Source organism: Rattus norvegicus, chromosome 1 (genome assembly GCF_021556685.1).
Source record: "Rattus norvegicus strain SHRSP/BbbUtx chromosome 1, alternate assembly SHRSP_T2T, whole genome shotgun sequence".
Lineage (NCBI taxonomy): Eukaryota > Metazoa > Chordata > Mammalia > Rodentia > Muridae > Rattus > Rattus norvegicus.
The window spans coordinates 269702256-269721476 of record NC_141534.1 but is presented as its reverse complement, the minus strand read 5'-3'; the positions used below and the strand labels follow the sequence as shown (position 1 = coordinate 269721476).

Sequence of the window (19221 nt, the reverse complement as noted above, 5' to 3'; positions counted from 1 at the left end):
ACATAAATAGCAACTGAGTGTGGAGGAGGGGTTAAGGCCATGGAATTAGCTTCTGTGAGTGATGGACGTTTGATGCATTTAGATCAAAGGAGGTAGAATGTCTTTGCCAAAAATGTAGTCAAACTAAGTTTTGGCAGAGAAAATACTGAATTTGAAATTCGAAATTAAAAAAAAGTATTTATGTGTGTGTGTCTCTCTCTTTCGTCTCCCTGTGTCTCTGTGTCTCTGTGTCTGTCTTCCTCTCTCTCTCTCTCGCTCTCTCTCTCTCTCTCTCTCTCTCTCTCTCTCTCTGAGTGTGTGCATATCTGTGTGTGTGCGTGTGCACACACACAAGTACCTTCAGAGGCTAGAACAGGGTGTTGCCTCCCCTGGAGCTGGCATTATAGGCAACTATGAGCTGCTTGACATGGGTGACCTCAGTCCTCCAGCAGAGCAGCAGAGGCAGACACTGTTGTGCTGTCTGCAGCCTCAGGGATGTGAATCTTAGATACCTTACAGCTGTCCAAGTCTCTTTCTGTGTTACTGTGTAGCAGAGCCTATGTTAAAGGAGTGGTACTGTGTTTCTCTGTATAACACACCCGTGTTAACAAATACACCATGCAGAGACTCCTAAACAAGTGGCAGGTCAGGTTCCAGTACACAAAGAACAGAGCTGTGGGATCACACACACAAATGCATGCACACACACCGCACGCAGAAAGAACTAATGGTGAAAAGTATCATACCCCACACTGCACTGTTTACCAAACAGACACTAGAACACATGCTTCTCAGCCCTCCTAACGCTGCGACCCGTTAGTGCAGTCCCTTGTGTCACAGTAACCTCCAGACATAAAGTTCTTTTCATGGTACTTCATAACCGTAATTTTGCTACTGTTATGAATCATAATTAAATATTTGTGTTGTCTGCGGGTCTTTTGGGAGTCATGACACATAGGACGAGAACCACTGCACTAGAAGAATCATAGTGTGTTCTCATAGCTGTGTTCTGAACATACTTTGGAAATGCTGATGGGATACCTTATGTTACAAATCCCAAGGCTCTTCATGGTATTCGAGTAAGAAAGAGAGCACACACAGGTTGTTTCAACAGCCTTGTGAGTTTTTCTCAGAGTAAGACATGGCAACGGGTGTGTGTCCATGTGTCTGTGTGTCTGTGGGTGGGGTGGGTGTGTGGACAGGTTGGTATAGGGTTTAACTCTGAAACTTCATAGGACTCCACTGTCTCTGGCCCCACGCGAGGCTGGGAAGCCCCTGCAACTGTTCTGATCTCACTGTGGGCAGAAACAGTCCAGCAAATTTGGTGTCTCTGGTTCTTGAATTCTGCTGCCAAGACTTGCAGTGAGGGTCAGGAGGCAGTAAAAGGAAGCAAGGGCTCCGCTGCTCACTCTGACCCCCTGGCCTTTGTGGAAGGCCTCCCAGGGTAGAATGCAGAAGGCTGAGTTTAGGTTTAGCCACGCCCCCATGGCTAGATTGTATCAAGTCCCTCAACCTCTCTGATACTTACCTTTCTTCTCTTAAAGGACAGAGCTGATTGAACCAACCATTTCTGGTCCGTTTGGAGAACTTTTAGGAATTCAGATTTTTGGGCTCCACTCACAAGCCTCTCATGTGGGGGTCTGAGCAGATGCCTCACAATCTGTATCCTTGAAAGTTGTATAGCCCCAAGAATTTCTGAGGACTGCGGGGTTTACCTTCTCAGACCCTCCTAGGCTCACAGTCCCATTTTATTTAAAGGACACAATGTTCTTTGTTTTGTTTTGTTTTGTTTTGTTTTATTTGAGACAAATTTTTTTCTGTGTTGCAGTGCTGGCTGTCCTGAAACTCACTTTGTAGACCAGGCTGGCTTTGAACTCACAGAGATCTGCCAACCTCTGCCTCTGCCTCTCTGGTGCTGGGACTAAGAGGTGTGGGTCACCAGGCCAGGCTCCCAATGTTTTTTTGTTTGTCGTTTGTTTGTTTTTGGAGCTGAGGACCAAACCCAGGGTCTTGCACTTGCTAGGCAAGCGCTCTACCACTGAGCTAAATCCCCAATCCCATGGTTTTAATAAAAAGAAAATTTTGTAAGAATCCAGTAGCCCAACAATAGGAGCATAGATGTATTCACTCTGACCTGTCACCATTGTGTGGCTGCAGAATGTCACACACTGTTCTTAACCCTACAGTGTGGACTTCACAACACTCATAAGCAGGGCTCCTTTTGTATGTCAGAGCCCTAAGTCCTAGAGGGACTAACTGGGGTTGACTTTGTAAAAACATGAGGCTACTACCCACAGGACAATGCTGCCTCCCTCCTGGGTGCGTTATCAGGACACACGAAAAGACTGAGACTGTTAAACACGTTGGCTACTGAAATGCAGCAGAGTCTGTGACACTAGGGGGAAAGAACTCTCTAGAACATGCAAAGGAAACAATTGCTTACCATGGCCTGGAGTTGGGTCTGTCATTAATTAAAGCCTGGGAGCCTCGTCCAGCCTCTTGAGATTCAAAATGCTGATGATCTTGCAATCATTACCTCAGTTTTCTATAGATCGAATGCAGAGTCTCCAAGCTCACTTAGACCTATTCTTAGCTCTCTCGAAAGATAATAATGGAGCTTCTAGAAATAGTTGCCAGACAATTCTTTGAGGCTATCGCCCTAGGTGAGGTATTAATTTTTCTTTCAGATAGGAATTCTTGTCTCAGACTGCATTGCTAGGAGTTCCTAGCAATGGCTGTTTTTATACATAATCATCTGGCTGCATACATGGCTAAGCTCCTGAGGGTAATCTTTTAAATATGTCCTTCTTAATCTTCTTTGCTGGGCGGGGAGAGAAGAGATGATAGGAACCGCTACTGGGAAGCTCTGCTTCCTGGGCTTCTGTGTCCGATCTCGATGTCATGTCTGCCATGCCGAGATGCCTTCTTTCCTTGGGTTAAGGTGCCTGGAGAAATTGTGCAGCTCTGAGAAAGGCAAAGGTCCCTCGCCAGAGAGAGCCAGCCTCAGGGGCTCACATGGAAGGAGACTGGTCATTGAGGACCTGAGTGTCCCCGAGACTCCTCACCCTGCCCGACACAGGCATGGCACAGTGACGTATCTGTTCTATCTGTATTCTTCCAACCGTGGCCCACCTGAGCTCAGGTTTAGCAGCTGTGATTCTTCCGGTAAGTACCCGAATCCCCTTCAACACCGGGCCGTGTTCTGTGATTGACATAGGTAATAAAGTGCCTCCCCCGCCCACTCTTCTGTGCTGTGGGCTTCAAAAGAGACACTGCACTTCGTGTATAATGAATGGGGCAGGGGTACGAGACATGGAGGCCCTGGCGGAAAGACAGCTGTGTCTTTTACTCTCTGGTTTTATGATCTTTATAACAAACACGTTTCTTTTAAAGCATGACTGTAATAATTTATCAGTAATGAGAAACATGATGCCAAAAAGCGCCTTTCCCCCCCACCCCCATGCTATTCCCAAATATGACCAAGAACGATGAAACAAGACAGCCAATCAACTCCAGCAAGGATGACCTATGCAAGGCTGGGGGTCAAATTGTGTTGGTGCCTGGGAAAGCTTTGTCTAGTGGAGTGTTTGAAAAGAAAGTGTTTTCACATTGAGAGAGCACGTTGACACTCACAGGTGAATCTCATAATGTTCATTGGGAAGGCCGTGGAAAGAGCTCAGGCTGGGGGAAGGAGAGTCACTGATGAGGTGTGTGTGTGTGTGTGTGTGTGTGTGTGTGTGTGTGTGTGTGTGTGTGTGTGTGTGCGTGTGTGTGTGTGTGTGCGCGTGTGTGTGTGTGCGTGTGTGTGTGTGTGTGTGTGTGTGTGTGTGTGTGTGTGTGTGTGTATCTTCACAGCATGTGGAGGTCAGGGTAGCATCAGGTACTGATCAGACACTCTACCTTGGATTTTCACACATTATCTCTCATTTCCCTCAAAGAATAGGTTAGGCTGAGTGGCCAGTGAGCCTGAAGGAACTAACTCTTTCTGCCTCCCCGCCTCTGGCATACACACCCCGACACCTAGATTTCTAAGTGGGCTCTGGGAACTGAACCTGGGTCCTGGAGGTTGGATGGCAAGTGCATCATCAACTGAACTGTCTCCCAGTCTCAGTTACTGATTTTCACATTGGAATGGTACCTTTAGCTGCCTGGTGTCTACCCAACTGTTCACTCCAGGTCTAAATCAGCATTTAGACAAGAACAGGAGGCGGAAGACTGTTCCACACTGTCCCTACAGATTCATGGAGCTAATTCACGTGAGCATACGCTTCCTGATTCATGGGCAGCCAGAGAGAGAGAGGGGCAGGATCGGAGGCAGTTTAGGTGAGGTGAGGGAATTCATTCGTACCAAGGTATTTTGTTTTATTGCAATTAATTTTAGCAGCCTTATTGAGCTGTTAAATATACTGTATAATTTGCCTAAAGCAGGTGATTCAATATGTTTTAGTACGCTTCCTGACACACAGCCCATCACCACAGTGAATTTTTAATGTTCCCATGATCTAAAATAAAATAAATTAAAATAAAATGAAAACTTGGTCCTCTAGCTATCATCTCTCCAACCAAACGTTTCCAATCCCTACCCCTAGCCTCCAGAGATCACCAATCTATTTCCTGTCCCTATAGATTTCCCATCCTGGACGTGGCTGCATCTAAGGTATGATAGTCTTCTGCATCTTGACACAGTACTCGCCCAAGTTGTAGCAGCCACCATTTTCTTCACTCATCACTGTGGCTATACGTTATTCCATTGCAGCCCCCAGTTTGTTTGTCCCTCATTAGTTGATGGACATTCAGGTTGTTCAAACCCTTTCAGCTAGTATGAGTAACATTCTTGTACAGGTCTGTAGAGACCGTGTGTTTTTCTGTCTTCTTGGGTATACAAGTGGAAGTCCAGGGTTACATAATAACTCTAAGTTGAATCTTCTGATGAACTTCCAACTCTACAAAGTGGCTGCTCCGTTCTATACCCTCATCTGCAACATAGCATGATTCTAACTGTTCTACATCCTTGTTTGATGTGTGTGTGTGTGTGTGTGTGTGTGTGTGTGTGTAGGCACGTGTGCATGTCTGTGTGTATGTGAAGGTGAGAGGTCAGTCCACAGGGTGTGTCCTTAGGAGATGTCCAGTTTGTGTTTGAGACAAGATCTCTCACTGGTTCCTGGGGCTCACTGACTAGACTCTGCCTCTTTCCACCTCCCCAGCACTGGGATTCCAAGCACATGCTACCACACCTGTGTGTTTTTATGCTGACTGTTGGAGGCTGAACTCAGGTTCTCATGGCTGTGCAGCAAGCACTTTACCAGCTAGCATCTCCCCGAGCCTTGTTTCTGACATTTAAGAGCTAGCTGCTGTATCGAGAACGAAGTGCTCTCTCATTGTGGCCACGCTGAGCTTTGCCTGGAACAGAGATAGGCTTAACAGGAAGAGCTGCATCAAGGTTAGACAAGATACAGATTCTAGCTGGAGCCCATGGTCACAGCCTCTAACTCTACAACAGTCTTTACCTCACTTCTCTGGGGTCATCCCTTTTAAGAGAGCAAAGAAGAGAGATGGAGAAACCATGGCTCCCAACCCCAATTCCTTTGCAAGCTCCCCGATGGCCCTGCCTCTTGCAGTAGGCATTGCCCTCAGATATTGGTTCCTCATTTGGTATTTGCCAAGCTCATTTTTTTAATTTTAGCACCCAAAAGCCTTATTCGACAACAAGGCTGAAAACAGAACCCAGATTTCTACTGGAGTCCATACTCCATAGTCAGTGCTTTGTTAACTTCTACTGAAAGATGTCTAAGCTGGATGCTCTGGGGATCTCCAGCTGCTGCTCTTGAAGGAGAGAAAGTCTGTCAGGTGATAATGCAGTCTCAGGGAGCCCTGGTTACAGAGAGGGCGAGCCCAAGCCTCCCTCCAGTGTTCACATCCTAGTGAAGACTGGTGAAGAGACCTTGAGCAGTGCTGTGGCTTTGAGCTGTGACATCCCCCAGAACTTGTCAGCTCTTCTCCTCCTCAACTGTGTTACTTCAGGAAGTGAACCTAAGTCAGAGTTTCCCTTTGGGTAAGGTTTGCAGACCAATGTTACCTGGTGCAGCAGTCTCACATATAGGGCCCTGGACAAATATGTTTTCGTGGAATCCCTGTCTGTGTAAATGAGTTGAGTCGCTTCAAAAGGTATGTCAATAGCACATGAGAAAGACAGAGCACACTAGCCTGGGGTGTGGTTGCTTACCAAGCTTCTCTTCTGGAATAAAGCCATCCCAGAAACCCTTGTTCTGAAACTCCATGGGCAGAGTTCCTGGACTCTATTCCTCAGTGAATCTAATTAGCCACGAAGAGCACAAACAAGGCCTTAAGGGCCACCAGTGTGAGAGAGAGGATGAAGAGGAGCCTGGGGTTCACCCAGAGGCACCGTTGGCCCCAGCTGGTCCTGGAACCAGAGGATGAGTTAGATACACTGGAAAGCATCAGGGCAGGGCCCTTCCTGTCCAGGTCTAAGGACATTGTTGTCTGTGAGGATTAATTCTGAATGTGCATATCAAACTGTTTGGTATTTGAGCACATACCCACATCCAGCAAATCTGGGCTACAATGATAGTTTATTTTAGAAATTATTTTGCATCTGGACTGGTGGAACAAGCCTTGTAATCCCAGTGCTTAGGAGGTGGAGGCAGGGGGATTGTGAGTTTGGAGCCAACTTTGGCCACATAGGGAGTTCAAGGCTAGCCTGAGCTACGTATGAGACTTGGTCTCAAAACAAAGTCCAAAACAAAAAAAAAAATTACTTTTGTGCTGCCTTCTACGTCTGTGAAGCAACAGAAGCAGAAGCCTGGTGCCAGTGTTGCTGGACCTGGCACTGTGAGCGAATCACAGGAAGTGGGGTTCCCAGGAAGCCACTGTGTGCTTGGAGCATCCTGTTAGGGACAGGTGCTCTGAGGAGGTGCACCCTCCAGCACTCTTGCGAGTTCCTATGCTACTAAAGCCAAGTGCTCATGAGCTGTTCCTGGCAGGGGACACGAGGACATTTGGTAAAGTCCTCCTGAAGCTGCCAGAAACAGCTCAAGACGCAATGTGGCAGCTTCCTGTTGCTGTCTGGTACACAGCCCCTGCCTGAGCTATGCAGGACTCCATGCTTCTCACGGCGTCTCCACGTGCATCTGACCAGTTCTCTGTGCTCAAGACAACCCTCGGAAGCTGGTGGGGGAAAGCATTTCCTTATTTAAGAACAGGAAAGGAGTAGGTAAGAAGCTAGGACCGGAGGACAAAATAAAGACGCAGTAAACAAAGCTTCTGCCCGTGGCTCTAATGCTGAGGGACCATCTGTCACTCTCTGGGACCCTACTGAGAGGTTATATTCAGTGTTGCTGTAACTGTTGGGTTTTTTTTCTTCTATGTTTAGTGTTTACAATAAGTTCACAAAGTCAATTCTACTTTAAAATATTTTTACTTATTCTTTGGGAACCCCGCACATGTATACAATGTACGATATCATGCCCACCCCCCCATTTCTCCCTCCAACTCATCTCAGGACCCCTAACAGGTCCCCCTTCCACGTTTATGCTCTCTTTTTTCAACCGGAACTGGTTAGTTCCAATTGTATGCTCATGGCTATGGGAGCAGTCACTGATGTAAGGGCAACCTCCTAGTTGTCAGGACTCCAGAGAAGATGGTTCTCCCTCCCCAGCTGCCACCAACTGTTCCCCACTAGGGGTGAGGCCTGGAGAGCCACTCCCCATCCAGGCTGGGATTTGGGCTGGCTGGATCTTGTAGCAGGAATACTTCTATCACCCATTTGACAGATGAGGAAATGGAGTCACATCAACACTGAGTGCAAGAGCCAGCTTTGGACCTCAGAGCCACCTGACATCTAAGTTTGCACTCTCTGCCACGGTGCCATGCTGCCTCTGGTTTCATGGTTCACTGCGCAAACAGGTTATTCTCCAGGTCTGCTGGCAACTGCAATACCTGAGGTTCGTAAATAAGTCATGAAATACTTGTTTATGCCGGGAAAAAATGAGCAAAATCTGTTTCCCTAATTCATAAAACAAGGCATTCTTAGAGAATTTTTTTTCTCATGCTACTATAGGAAATTACAGTATGTTTTACATCTGAATTTTTCTGTCCTTGTGGGGCTCTGGGTACTGGTATAAAAGAATAGTTTACATAGGCCGATTACCTTCTTGACAAGCAAGCAAGCAGAGCCTGTCTGGTGCTGTTATCCAAAGTCCTAGGGACACTCATTGTCATCAGTTGGGTACAAATCCCTAAGCAGAATATTCTACTGGGAATGGCATGGCCTTGGTCATATTTTTCTTTGCAAGGCTACTGAGATAGGAAGGGGGCTCTTTCCTGCTGGGAGCCCCTACTGGGCCCACCTCACAATACTTAACACCCCCAAGGGTCTCTTCTTCCAAAGCTCAGTGGCCACATAACTGAGAGAACCTCATGTGTGTGTGCATGTCTATGTACATGTGTGTCTATGTGTATGTTCATGTGTATTGTGTGTTTATGTGTGTTCATATGCATGTGCGTGCATGTGTGCACATATATACTTGTATACATATATACTGTATGTGTGAAAATGTGTATGTGCATGTGTTTATGTTCATGTGTATTGTATGTTTATGTATGTGTATGTTCATATGCACATGCACATGTGTACATATGTATGTGTGTATGTGCTTATATGTATATGTGCATGTGTTTGTGCACATATGTATTTGTGTGTGTATGTATGCATGCATGTATGTGCGTGAGCATGTGTATGTGAGTGTGTGTGCCTCAAATATGTCTCAGGAGATTGGTATGTGGCGGTGTCTTCTCCCGCCTCCTCAGCCCCTCATTGACTGGTGACTCTTCTGACCTACAAAGTAGTGACAGCACCTGATGCTCAATGTGGGGGGGTTGGGAGAAGGGTGTCACTGTGTGACCTCTGCTCGTCCCTACACTGGTCTCTAGGAACACATTGTGTGGTGATGCCGTTCCTCCATGAGAACAGTCTTCTTCTAACTTTTATTCTGCCCAGGACAGGTGGCACCTGTTTCTTTCCTTCCTTCATTCTCTTTATTTTGCAATAGGTGGGACCGAATTTAGGGACTCACACAAGATCTCCGCCACTGAGCTATCTTCCCGTCCGTGACAAAATGAACCCAGCTCTCACTAAGTTTCCTGGGCTGGCCTTGAATTGATGCTGGCTGTAACTCGGGCTGGCTTTGAACATGCAATCTTCTTGCCTCAGCCTCCTGGGTAGCTGTGATTACAGGTCATCATTACTGGGCCCTGCGACCGCCAGAAGGAGGAATGAGGGAGAGACGAGAATTCAGCCCTGCTGGTCATCTTGGATAGTTTGCTTTCCCCTTTGATTTATAGAAACCAATCCCAGCCAAGGCTCGGCTCTCCTGTCCCTGTAACTGTATCTCAGCAATGGGCTGTCAAGCTGAGCCCTTCTGCCCCACTCAGCATTGACCCCAAACACCTACAGCAGAGTAGACCCTTACAGGGTTTAGAAGGGTCCTGCCACAGTGGGCATTTTCCTGCACCTGCTCTCCCAGATGCCCGGGTCACTTTCCCCTGTTTTCCTATAACCAGCAGGACTCAGATTAAGCCTTTGCCCCTCTGGAGAAACCCCCCTGTTCACACCCTTCCCCTTATGACGACCTCTGCTTCTCTAGCATCCTACGTGTATTTCTGTTGCAGTGACCTGTGCGTAACCTCTCTCTTCAGTTTCTCCTGAGCCTATGGAGGGAGCCGTGTTTGTATTTTTAGCACATTATACTCTCTGGCATCCCAAAGGATGTGCAAGTATGTGGACAGATGAACGGAAAAACGTGGCTAAAACAACTCCAGTGCAGGAAGATCGTGACCCCCCAAAAAGAACAGATAAAAACCTCAGTAGTACCTTAAAAAATATTTCCTCCTTTTCTCTCCCTACACCCAATATTTGAGAGGATATGTAATTGCCTAAGTATCTAATACAGTTATTTTCCAAAGGAAAGAACACCGGAAGGGAAGAAAAAAGGGGACTTGAGATTGGACCCGGAAACTAGATAAAATTAACCAAAACGGGAGCAAAAGAAAACTATCCCGGTGATCAGAATAACAATAGAAAAATGAAAGGCAGGCCCACTCCCCTTCGTTACGCCACATGCCTCGTTTCTATATAATTTTGATTTATTGATAGTTGCCTTCCACCTCTTTATTTTATTTTCGGGCCTGGAACATCAGTAAGTTACTGTGGTCTTCTAAATCACTGATCTGAGTAGGTAACATGCTGACGCACTTGATGTGCTTTAATCATGTGTCCTCAAAGACTGATCTTGGGGCTGGAGATCCATGAGGTCAGAATCCCACAAGTGACCTCGTGTGTCTGACTGCTTCCAACTAGAACAGTGGCTCTCCACCTTCCAAATGCTGTGGCTTTTTAACACATTTCCTCAGGTTATGCTGACCCCAGCCATAAATTTTTTTATTGCTACTTCATAACTGTAATGTTGTTATGAATCATAATGTAAATATCTGCGTTTTCCAATGGTCTTTGTCGACCCACAGGTTGAGAATCACTGGACTAGCGAGTATTTTCGAAGCTCATTGATGTTGAAGTATGCCATGACTCCATTCTCTCTTCATGGCTGAGTGTTATATGACCCCATTCTGTCTTCACAGATGAGTCAGACTCATCCATGCACTGCACCGACATACCGCATTCTTTAGAGAATCTGCGTTGCCTCTACTTTTGGGCTGTCATAAATTAGACTTCTATGAACACTGTGTGTAAGAGATTTCATGGCCTTATGCTTCCTGTTTTCTTGAATATGTATCTATCAGTGGAACTGCTGGGGCATATGATAGTTCTAAATAGAGTTTTTGAGAACCTTATAGGTTTTCCACAGTGGCTACCTTATTTGATATGTGATATCTTACTCTGGAAGGCAGTTCATGGTATCAAGTACTTGTCTGTGACCCACTATGCAAAGGAAGCTGGGGTTTTACTCTGTGACATCATTTAGTTGGTTTCTTTACTTGCTCTGCAAATGCCTTCTGGTATCCCTCAAGATTTCTCTGCTTGCTCTTTAGACGTCTTTCGTCATCCAGTTTGATAGCTATAGATGGCAATTGAAACTCATCAGAAAACATAAGACTCTTCTGATTCACAATATCCAGAAAAACAGGCCAACATCAAGCGGTCATAACGGTTTGCATGCAGCCTGTGTGAAGAAGGAGATGTCTCATGACCTAGCAGGAGACCCGTAGAGGAAGAAAGGAAGTTCTTGAGAGAAAGGTCAAATTACTGGGTCTACCTCCAGCCCCGAGCATTTTCCCTCTGTCTGTCCTGACCCAATAGTGTATAAGGTCGTTTTTTATATCACTAGAATGTTCTGGGGAGGTCACAGTTCTCTTCTGTATCTGTCTACTCCTTGAAGCGCTGACGTGATTCTGGTGTGTAGCTGGCTGTGTTCATCTTCTCCGGCGGCTGGCCTGACTTGTCCTTAAAGGGGACAGGCAATCTCTGCAATCACTTGGTAGGCTTCAGTCAGTACTGCAGGGACAGTGGATACTGGATCAGTAGCTGCCTGGTTACCAAGGTCACCCCACAGTCCTCTGTTATCCTCAATGGAAGTTCGGTGTGACGTCAATGTGTTTAGTAATAGGTCAACTGAGCTTAGCAGACCACAGTTCAGCTGGCCAGTTTTAATTAGGACTTTAACAAGGATGGGAGCAACTGTGTCAAACACATTTTTAATTAAATCCCTTATCAAAGGCCCCCAACAAACAAACAACAAACACACAAGCAAAACAAAAGAACAAAACAAACAAAAAACAAAAACAGGAACCGTCCAGTTCATTTTCTACAGGTAGTGGCTGTAGGTGAAAGATGTCAAGTCCAACCAGTGTTCCAGGCTCTTCTGTGGCTGGGAACAATCACCTAACACTAGAAGCTCTTCCTTCCCTCCTCTGAGGCAAACGTTTCTTCTGCAGCCCTGCGGAGCACGTTCTCAGTGTCACGGATTCAAATCTCTCTCCACATCACTTTAAAAATACGTGTTAGGAACGTTGCTGTCTGCACCATGAGAAAGTAAGCTCACAGAGAGCTCAGTTTCTGTCCCTTGGATTCACAGGCCATTTCCAACCTCTTGGAGGAAGCGCTTTGTGCACTTACAAATTCACAAGACGTAGTGCTTACTAGCATAATTAATGAGTCAACAGTCATTCATCTCTCTCAGAGTTTTATCCAATCATAAAAATCTCTCCGTTATAGATCTTGGTGGCATATAAACACTACCTTTGTGGGTTAGTTGATTTTTCCCCCCCTCTGTGCAGAAATTTATATCCAGCAAAGGTTCTTGGGGCTTTTCTATTGTATTCAGATCTCAATCCAGGAAAATAATTTACATTCAAAAGCATTTCTCTTTCTGTCCGAGGTTTTTTTGTTTGTTTGTTTGTTTTAATCTCCAAACTTCAATAAATGAAACACATAAGCAAACTGTTTTCTGTCTTTCTGGGGGTTGCAGGAAGGAAGGGAAGAAAATCGCCTCATAGGGCCGCCTTTCCGGAAATACGGGGATGTGGCACGTGACGCAGAGCACTAGCAGCCATTGGTTAGTCTGCAGCAACATGAAGCGGTTTAAGCATTTAAAGAGAGTTCATACACATGTAAACACGCCGAGTAGCATTATAAATGGATCGTGTCTCCAAAACTTGGTGTCATGAGCCCTGTTCTCTCCCTAACACATAACCACATCCTGGGAAGACACTTAGGGCATATTCATTTATCAAGACGCTGCCAGTTCTGACCCCAATTATCCCAGCTAGTCCAAGTGTGCTCATTTACATATATGAAGGAGGTGGCACTCAAACCCCAGTATGTATGATTAGAAATTCCACTATATTTGCACAATAAAATGACCCAATAAATCATTGATTTGCTTGAAGAAAAACCAGGTTCTGTTTGGTGAACATATTTGGTCTCTCTGGGGTACTGTCCCATTGATCTATATGTAATATAGATAATTATGACCTAACTCAGAGACTCCTTGAAAGTGAGCAGTGGATCAACATGAGTTTTTCCCCCCTTTTTTGACATAAAAATATGAACAACTTAGATTGCCTTTTCTTCTGGATGGCTCTACATAAGTAGTCTGTGACAATGTCCCACTCGTCTTCTTACTACTGGGTTTTCTCTAAACACCACCCCTTAGAACCTGTAATGCCTGTTCCTGGTCAGACCAAATTTTATGTTTAATGTAGATACCCAGTGCTGACCAGGGTGTGTGTGTGTGTGTGTGTGTGTGTGTGTGTGTGTGTGTGTGTGTGTCTGTGTGTGTCTCTCTCTGTGTGTCTCTCTGTATGTTTGTGTGTGTATGTTTGTGTGTGTGTGTCTGTGTGTTTGTGTGTGTGTGTCTGTGTATGTATGTATCTCTCTGTGTGTCTCTCTGTATGTTTCTGTGTCTATGTGTTTGTGTGTGTGTGTGTGTCTCTCTCTCTCTGTGTCTTTCTGTATGTTTGTGTGTGTATGTGTTTGTGTGTGTGTGTGTGTGTCTCTCTCTCTCTGTGTCTCTCTGTATGTTTGTGTGTGTATGTGTTTGTGTGTGTGTATCTGTGTGTGTGTGTGTGTGTGTCTGTGTGTGTCTCTCTCTGTGTGTCTCTCTGTATGTTTGTGTGTGTATGTGTTTGTGTGTGTGTGTGTCTGTGTGTGTCTCTCTCTGTGTGTCTCTCTGTATGTTTGTGTGTGTATGTGTTTGTGTGTGTGTGTGTGTGTGTGTGTGCGTGTGCTCATAGTCTGCCATTGCCTTTATGTCTGAAAGGCTTTGTCTGGGTGTAAGGTAAACTCTTTCCTTCTGTCAGGGATGTTCAGTGCACGCCCTTTGTCCTTGGTCCTGCTGGGAATCTAAGGTCTCTTCTGTAGATGGCGAGTTTTTGCTTTTTGGTTACTTTTTTCCCCTGGCTGAATATCTGGAGAATAATAACACTTTTGAAGTCCAAAGCTTAGTCTTGGACCTGGACTGATTTGCTCTATAGAATTTTGTTGAAGTATCGCACGTCTGCTGTTTAATTTGCGAGTTCAGGTCTGTGTTTGCTCGGCGGTGTTGTATCTAACCTGCTCCTTGGCTTTGCTTGTCCTCGTGCAGTCAGTCTTCACTTTTATCTTACATTCTGTTGGTTTCTCAGAGCGTCTTGGACTCTCTCTCCTGCATTCACTGAAATCACCTCAGACGTTTCTGTTCTGTGGATTTGATATCTTATTGGCATCTCGTTTATTCATTTCTTCATGTTGACGCCCTCTTGGTCCTTAGAATTCATTTTTTAACGTCTACAGTCGCTTTCCTTCCTCTCACTATTGTGTGCCGTGCCGTCTCCTCAGCATGGAGGTTTAATTCATTTGTCTGTCTGTCTGTTTATTTGCTTATTTAGGGCCCTGACTCAGTGCCCTTCACCTTTGTGCTCGTCTCTTCTCCGTGATCACTGCAGCCAGATCCTGGCTCTGTGCGCAGAATCGTCTGTGGCTTCCCAGCTCAAAAGGAAAAGCCAAGGAAGGGCCTAACAACAGCCCTTCCACCTTTCACCACACACTCACACATATGCATTCACACACATACACCACAACACGCACACACATACCACACACGCACACTCACATACTCACACATATGCATTCACACACATACACCACAACATGCACACACATACCACACATACACCACAACATGCACACACATACCACACACACACCACAACATGCACACCCATACCACACATACACCACAACATGCACACACATACCACACACACACACACACACACACACACACACTCACACATACACACCACACACACACACACGGATCCCACCATCTTCCCTATGCTTTGAGTCCCCAGCAAAGCCCTTCCCTCGGGGCATGGGACATCTGATCCCACTCTGTCTGGGGTATCTGTGTCTGCACATACCCGCGTGGTCCATTCTTTTCCCTCCACACACTTATTCAAGTGGCAATCTATCAATTTGCCCTCCAAATTTCCTCTCCCCAGTGCTATCTCCCAGCGGTTCCTAAAGTACTTCCTACTCTTAGGAACATACATAAACGTCATTAACATATCTCAGTGTCCACCTCCACCCATTATCCACCTTTGCTTCAGGCGCTCCTGACTCACTATGAAGCCAAAAGTTTCAGCGCCACCATTTTCAGAGTGACTTACCTGGGACTTACCCGGAAAGACCGTGTGGCTGAAAAGGAAGCAACAGAGTCCCTCTCGCCTTCTTACTACACTCAAGGAAAAGGATTTGACGGGAGCTTGGCCAGGGAGAGGACACACCTTGTTCTCATCCCCTGTACTCTTGAATTCTCATAGACCGAGATGCCTTGACTTGCTTGTGGGCCACGGCAGATAATGGAGCAGCAGGGATGAGGCAAGTCTCCCCTGGTGGCACGTGTGCTCCATTGTCCCATTGTCCCTTTGGACTTCACTTGCAAAGTTTAAGTTGAAAGACTTTGTATAGTATTACAGATATCACTGGGAGCCCACCTGGTACAGGTCACACATCCAGGGAGCTGACCCTGTCCTTACTGTGACCTCACCATTGGAATGTGTTACTCCCATTCACAGACATGATTGCTGAGTCCCACTGAGGGAAAACAATGTGCCCAAGGCCACTGAGCACGGTGTACCTGGAATCCAAGCCCAGCCTGTGTCTGAGCAGGCTTCCTGAGTGGCCGGTGTGGCTTAGTCACATCGCTGCTGGTCAGGTCAGGCAGGAGGGTGGGGCCGTTTCTGTGCAATTGTGTCACCAATCCTGGACAAGAGTGCTCTGTGACTTCAGTTTTCATCTTCGTTGATGCCTCCTTAGTCATGCAAATTTTAGACTTTCACAGCGTAGTGTGTGGGTGGCACAGTCCCTTCTAAAACTCCTGTGGTCACGAAGGGACTGGAGGCCGTTCGTGTCACTCAGCTCGTTTGACTTGGCTTGTCCCTCAGGTGTTGACTGAAACGTCCCAGGAGAATGAGAAAAAGCATGTTTTCTGGGAAGGTGCCAGGGCACTGAGGTGACCGGAGAGGCCAAGCGAGGGCGAGGGTGAGAAATGAAGGGTGCTTGAATCTTGCAAAATTCTGAAACCAACGAAAGACTTTTAATTCTTCACATAAACCCCAAAAACAACTCCCTGAGAATTAGACAGAGCTGATGGTTGAACAGCGCAAGCAAAGACTCGTGGATCCGGGTACCGACTTCGACTGCCCATTGAGGCTGTACTTGGAAGAACAAGGTCATGACACCCTCGTCTTAAAGATCCCAACACACAAAGTCTGATGTCAGAGGGAGCGTGAATTGACAGGAGAGAGACTACGTAACACATACAAGGCGAGATGTAGTATCATTTCCATTGCTTCGGGTCCTCGGTAACAGCACCAAAGAAGTTAATGAGCATGTGGGGGTGGGGGTGCACAGGGGGTAGCATGAAGTCGTGACTCATGTGGACACGTGTGCTTACCTGTCTCTCTGTGGGCAGTGTGTGTGTGTTTGGATACTTGCATCGAGTGTTTTGCCTCTGTGTGTGTGCGTGTGTGTGTGTGTGCACTTGAATGAATGTATGTGTGCCAGTATGTGTGTGTACAAGTGTGTGAGTGTACATACTTCTGTGAGTATATGTGGTATGTATACACAAACACTTACATGGATGTGTCATTGCATGTCTCTTTCAGTGTGTGCATGTCTTGTGTATGTGTGCTTGTCATGTGTGTGTTTATGTATGTATGTTTGTGTGTACTTGAGTGTATGCCAATATGTGTGTGTATACAGGTGTGTGTGTATATGTGTGCACATGCGTGCGTGCGCACACGTATACGTGTGTTTACTTGCATGGACATGTATTCATACCTCTGTGATTCTATGTGTGACTATGTGTGTTCATGTGTGCACACAAGCACTTACATAGATTTGTTTGCGTGTGTATGTGTGTGTATAGGTACAATGTGTAGTCTGGGAATAAGAAGGGGGGGCTACCACAACCTCCATAGAATGGAGGACACAGATACTCAAAGGCAGAGTCTGTGACTTTGAACTTGGACCAACCTGACTCTTAGGTCCTACACAGTGTCCTAACCGGTAGCACATCTATTTGTGATGAGGACCCTAAGAGGTGGTGACGGTAACCAGGCTGGAATGGTGGCTGACGCATGGTTGGCATTGTGTAATCTGTGACAAAAGGTTAAGTGAGGAAAGCAAGAGGAGTCTTTACAAAGTGACTTCGCTGAGGACGTCCCCGGCCGCTTGCTTTCTCTTCAAGGTCACTGTCTATTTGGATCTTGGCAAATACTTTCAAGCAATTGTTAAATTTATTTTTCATTAAGAGAATGAATTTCCTTTTAAAGTCAAAAGTAAATTAAAAGTCGGATTTTCTCAGTCCGTTTCTTTACGGGTATTTAGAATTTTGATGTTCGATATGGTAAGCTGTCAACAGATGTACTTAGATCTGGAACATATCTGAGGCTCCTATGTTCAAGGTCCCAAGTTGACATTGAAGGGGCAGAAATTGTGAAGGTGGAACCTTGAGGGAGGTCCCCTGGTCATGGAGGCTGTGCCCTGCCTCTTCTCTGAATTCGCAGCCCTGAGATGTCATGGGTTCCCCACCACAGGTCTGAGAGCAATGGGGCCAACTGTCTGTGGACTAAAATCTGCTCATAGTAAAATAACCCTTACTTCTCACAAGGGAAATAAATACTTTCAGGTATTTATTACATCAAGGGACCATTGACTAAAGCACTTAGTTTTCATTGAATGTTGCATTCCAACATAATGTCATTATTGCCTGCGTACAGAAGCCATAACGTGTGAACTCCTTCCCAAGAGAGCTCATAATCCTTTTGCAAAAATAAACACTAGAGTCAATGTGCCAGAGTGGAGTCCAAGTCTTGGTGGCAGTTACTACCAGAGGGCAGGGAGCTTTGCGGAGAAGGCACTGCAACCCTGCCCAACACAGCGGTTGCTCCATAGCTGAAACCCTGATCGTATACCTGGCAGACGTGACAGAAGATGAGAAAGCTCAGAGTAGCCCTTTTCTCACTCTGCTCTTGTGTAAGTCAGTCAGCGCTGTTTCGGAATGTGTGAATGTCTCGAGTACCTGAAATAAGGCTGAAGCCTGCGAGACTATCAGAAAAGAGTCTCAGATTCCAGGAATAGATTGTAGAAAGATGACTAATTTTGTTTACTCCGCCATGACTATCCTCAGCAGGACTGTTCACAGTGACCTTTATTTAAACTGCAAGCAACTGTTTGGTATTTTCTCCAGCCACAGCCTCTTGCTTAGATCCAAACTCAGACCTGGCTCCTGAGGACCATGGAAAAATCTGGAAACAAGTCTCTGAATCCTTCTCCTTTAAGGACTCAAGCACAAGGGTGTGGCTAGGCATCGAGTGGGTGAGACCATTTGAGAAAAATCCTAAGAGTTGTCTGCTGGGCACTCTAGAGTTAGCAGGATCCAAGGAGCCAGGCGGGGAGGAATTTGTCACAGAGCGCAGGGACATTTGCAGTCACTCGCTGCTTTCAGTCATTGTCCTTCGGTTGTGGTAACTGTCCCACAGATCATTATTATGACCAGGAGAGAGTGTAAAGATAATCTTTCAGATGTGGTACCACCCGCAGAGTAGTTTGCAAGTTTTATGCAGTCTTCCCATTTTGTGAGCCAGCTGGCTAGGCTTGGGGTGGTCATCAGTCAGCAAGGGAGCCTGCAGCTCAGGCCTCACCCCTATGGAACCTGAGTCATCAGGCCAGCAGTGAAGGCTGGCCTGGTATCTGCACGTCTGTCCCTGAGGGATCTGCAGAACATAGCTGAGGATGGAAATAAGTAATCAGTCTTCATGCCTCCAAGAGCATAGCCTCACTATGGACATGAAACCATCACTCCAGACCCTTAAGACTTCCACATGAACTGTGCTTTTAAAAATAAAGAATGCTGTGTGTGTTGTGTAAAGTGATCCTTCCACCATCAGAGAGATTTTTAAATAAACTAACAAACCCAGTCACTTCCTGGACATCTAGTCTGTATCAGGCAGTATGCTAAACGGGAAATACGTTGAACACACAGTGTTGGGAACAGGTCACAGGGGGATTTGAGATGCAGCCAAAGATCTTAGAGCTCAATTTCAGAATTAAGAAGCGGCTCGGACTTGAGATTCTAGCCACCTTAACTCCAAAGCCCAGCCTCTGCACAGCACGGCACGCATGGTCAGCCCCTCTGTGGTCTCCCACCCACCTAAGCTTGT

The 19221-nt window shown here is 46.1% G+C and overlaps 1 protein-coding gene across 35 annotated transcripts in view; it reads left to right on the top strand.

Moving 5' to 3' along the window:
• The window catches only part of Ablim1 (actin-binding LIM protein 1), a 296678-nt gene that overhangs the window by 103166 nt on the left and 174291 nt on the right, over positions 1-19221 (top strand). Inside the window, 1 exon segment of one of the 35 annotated variants that reach the window (NM_001395154.1) lies at positions 1876-3144. The exons of the other annotated variants lie outside the window; for them this stretch is intronic. Coding sequence (NP_001382083.1) covers positions 2898-3144 — 247 coding nt within the window. The 5' untranslated portion in view covers positions 1876-2897. 35 annotated transcript variants of the gene reach the window in all.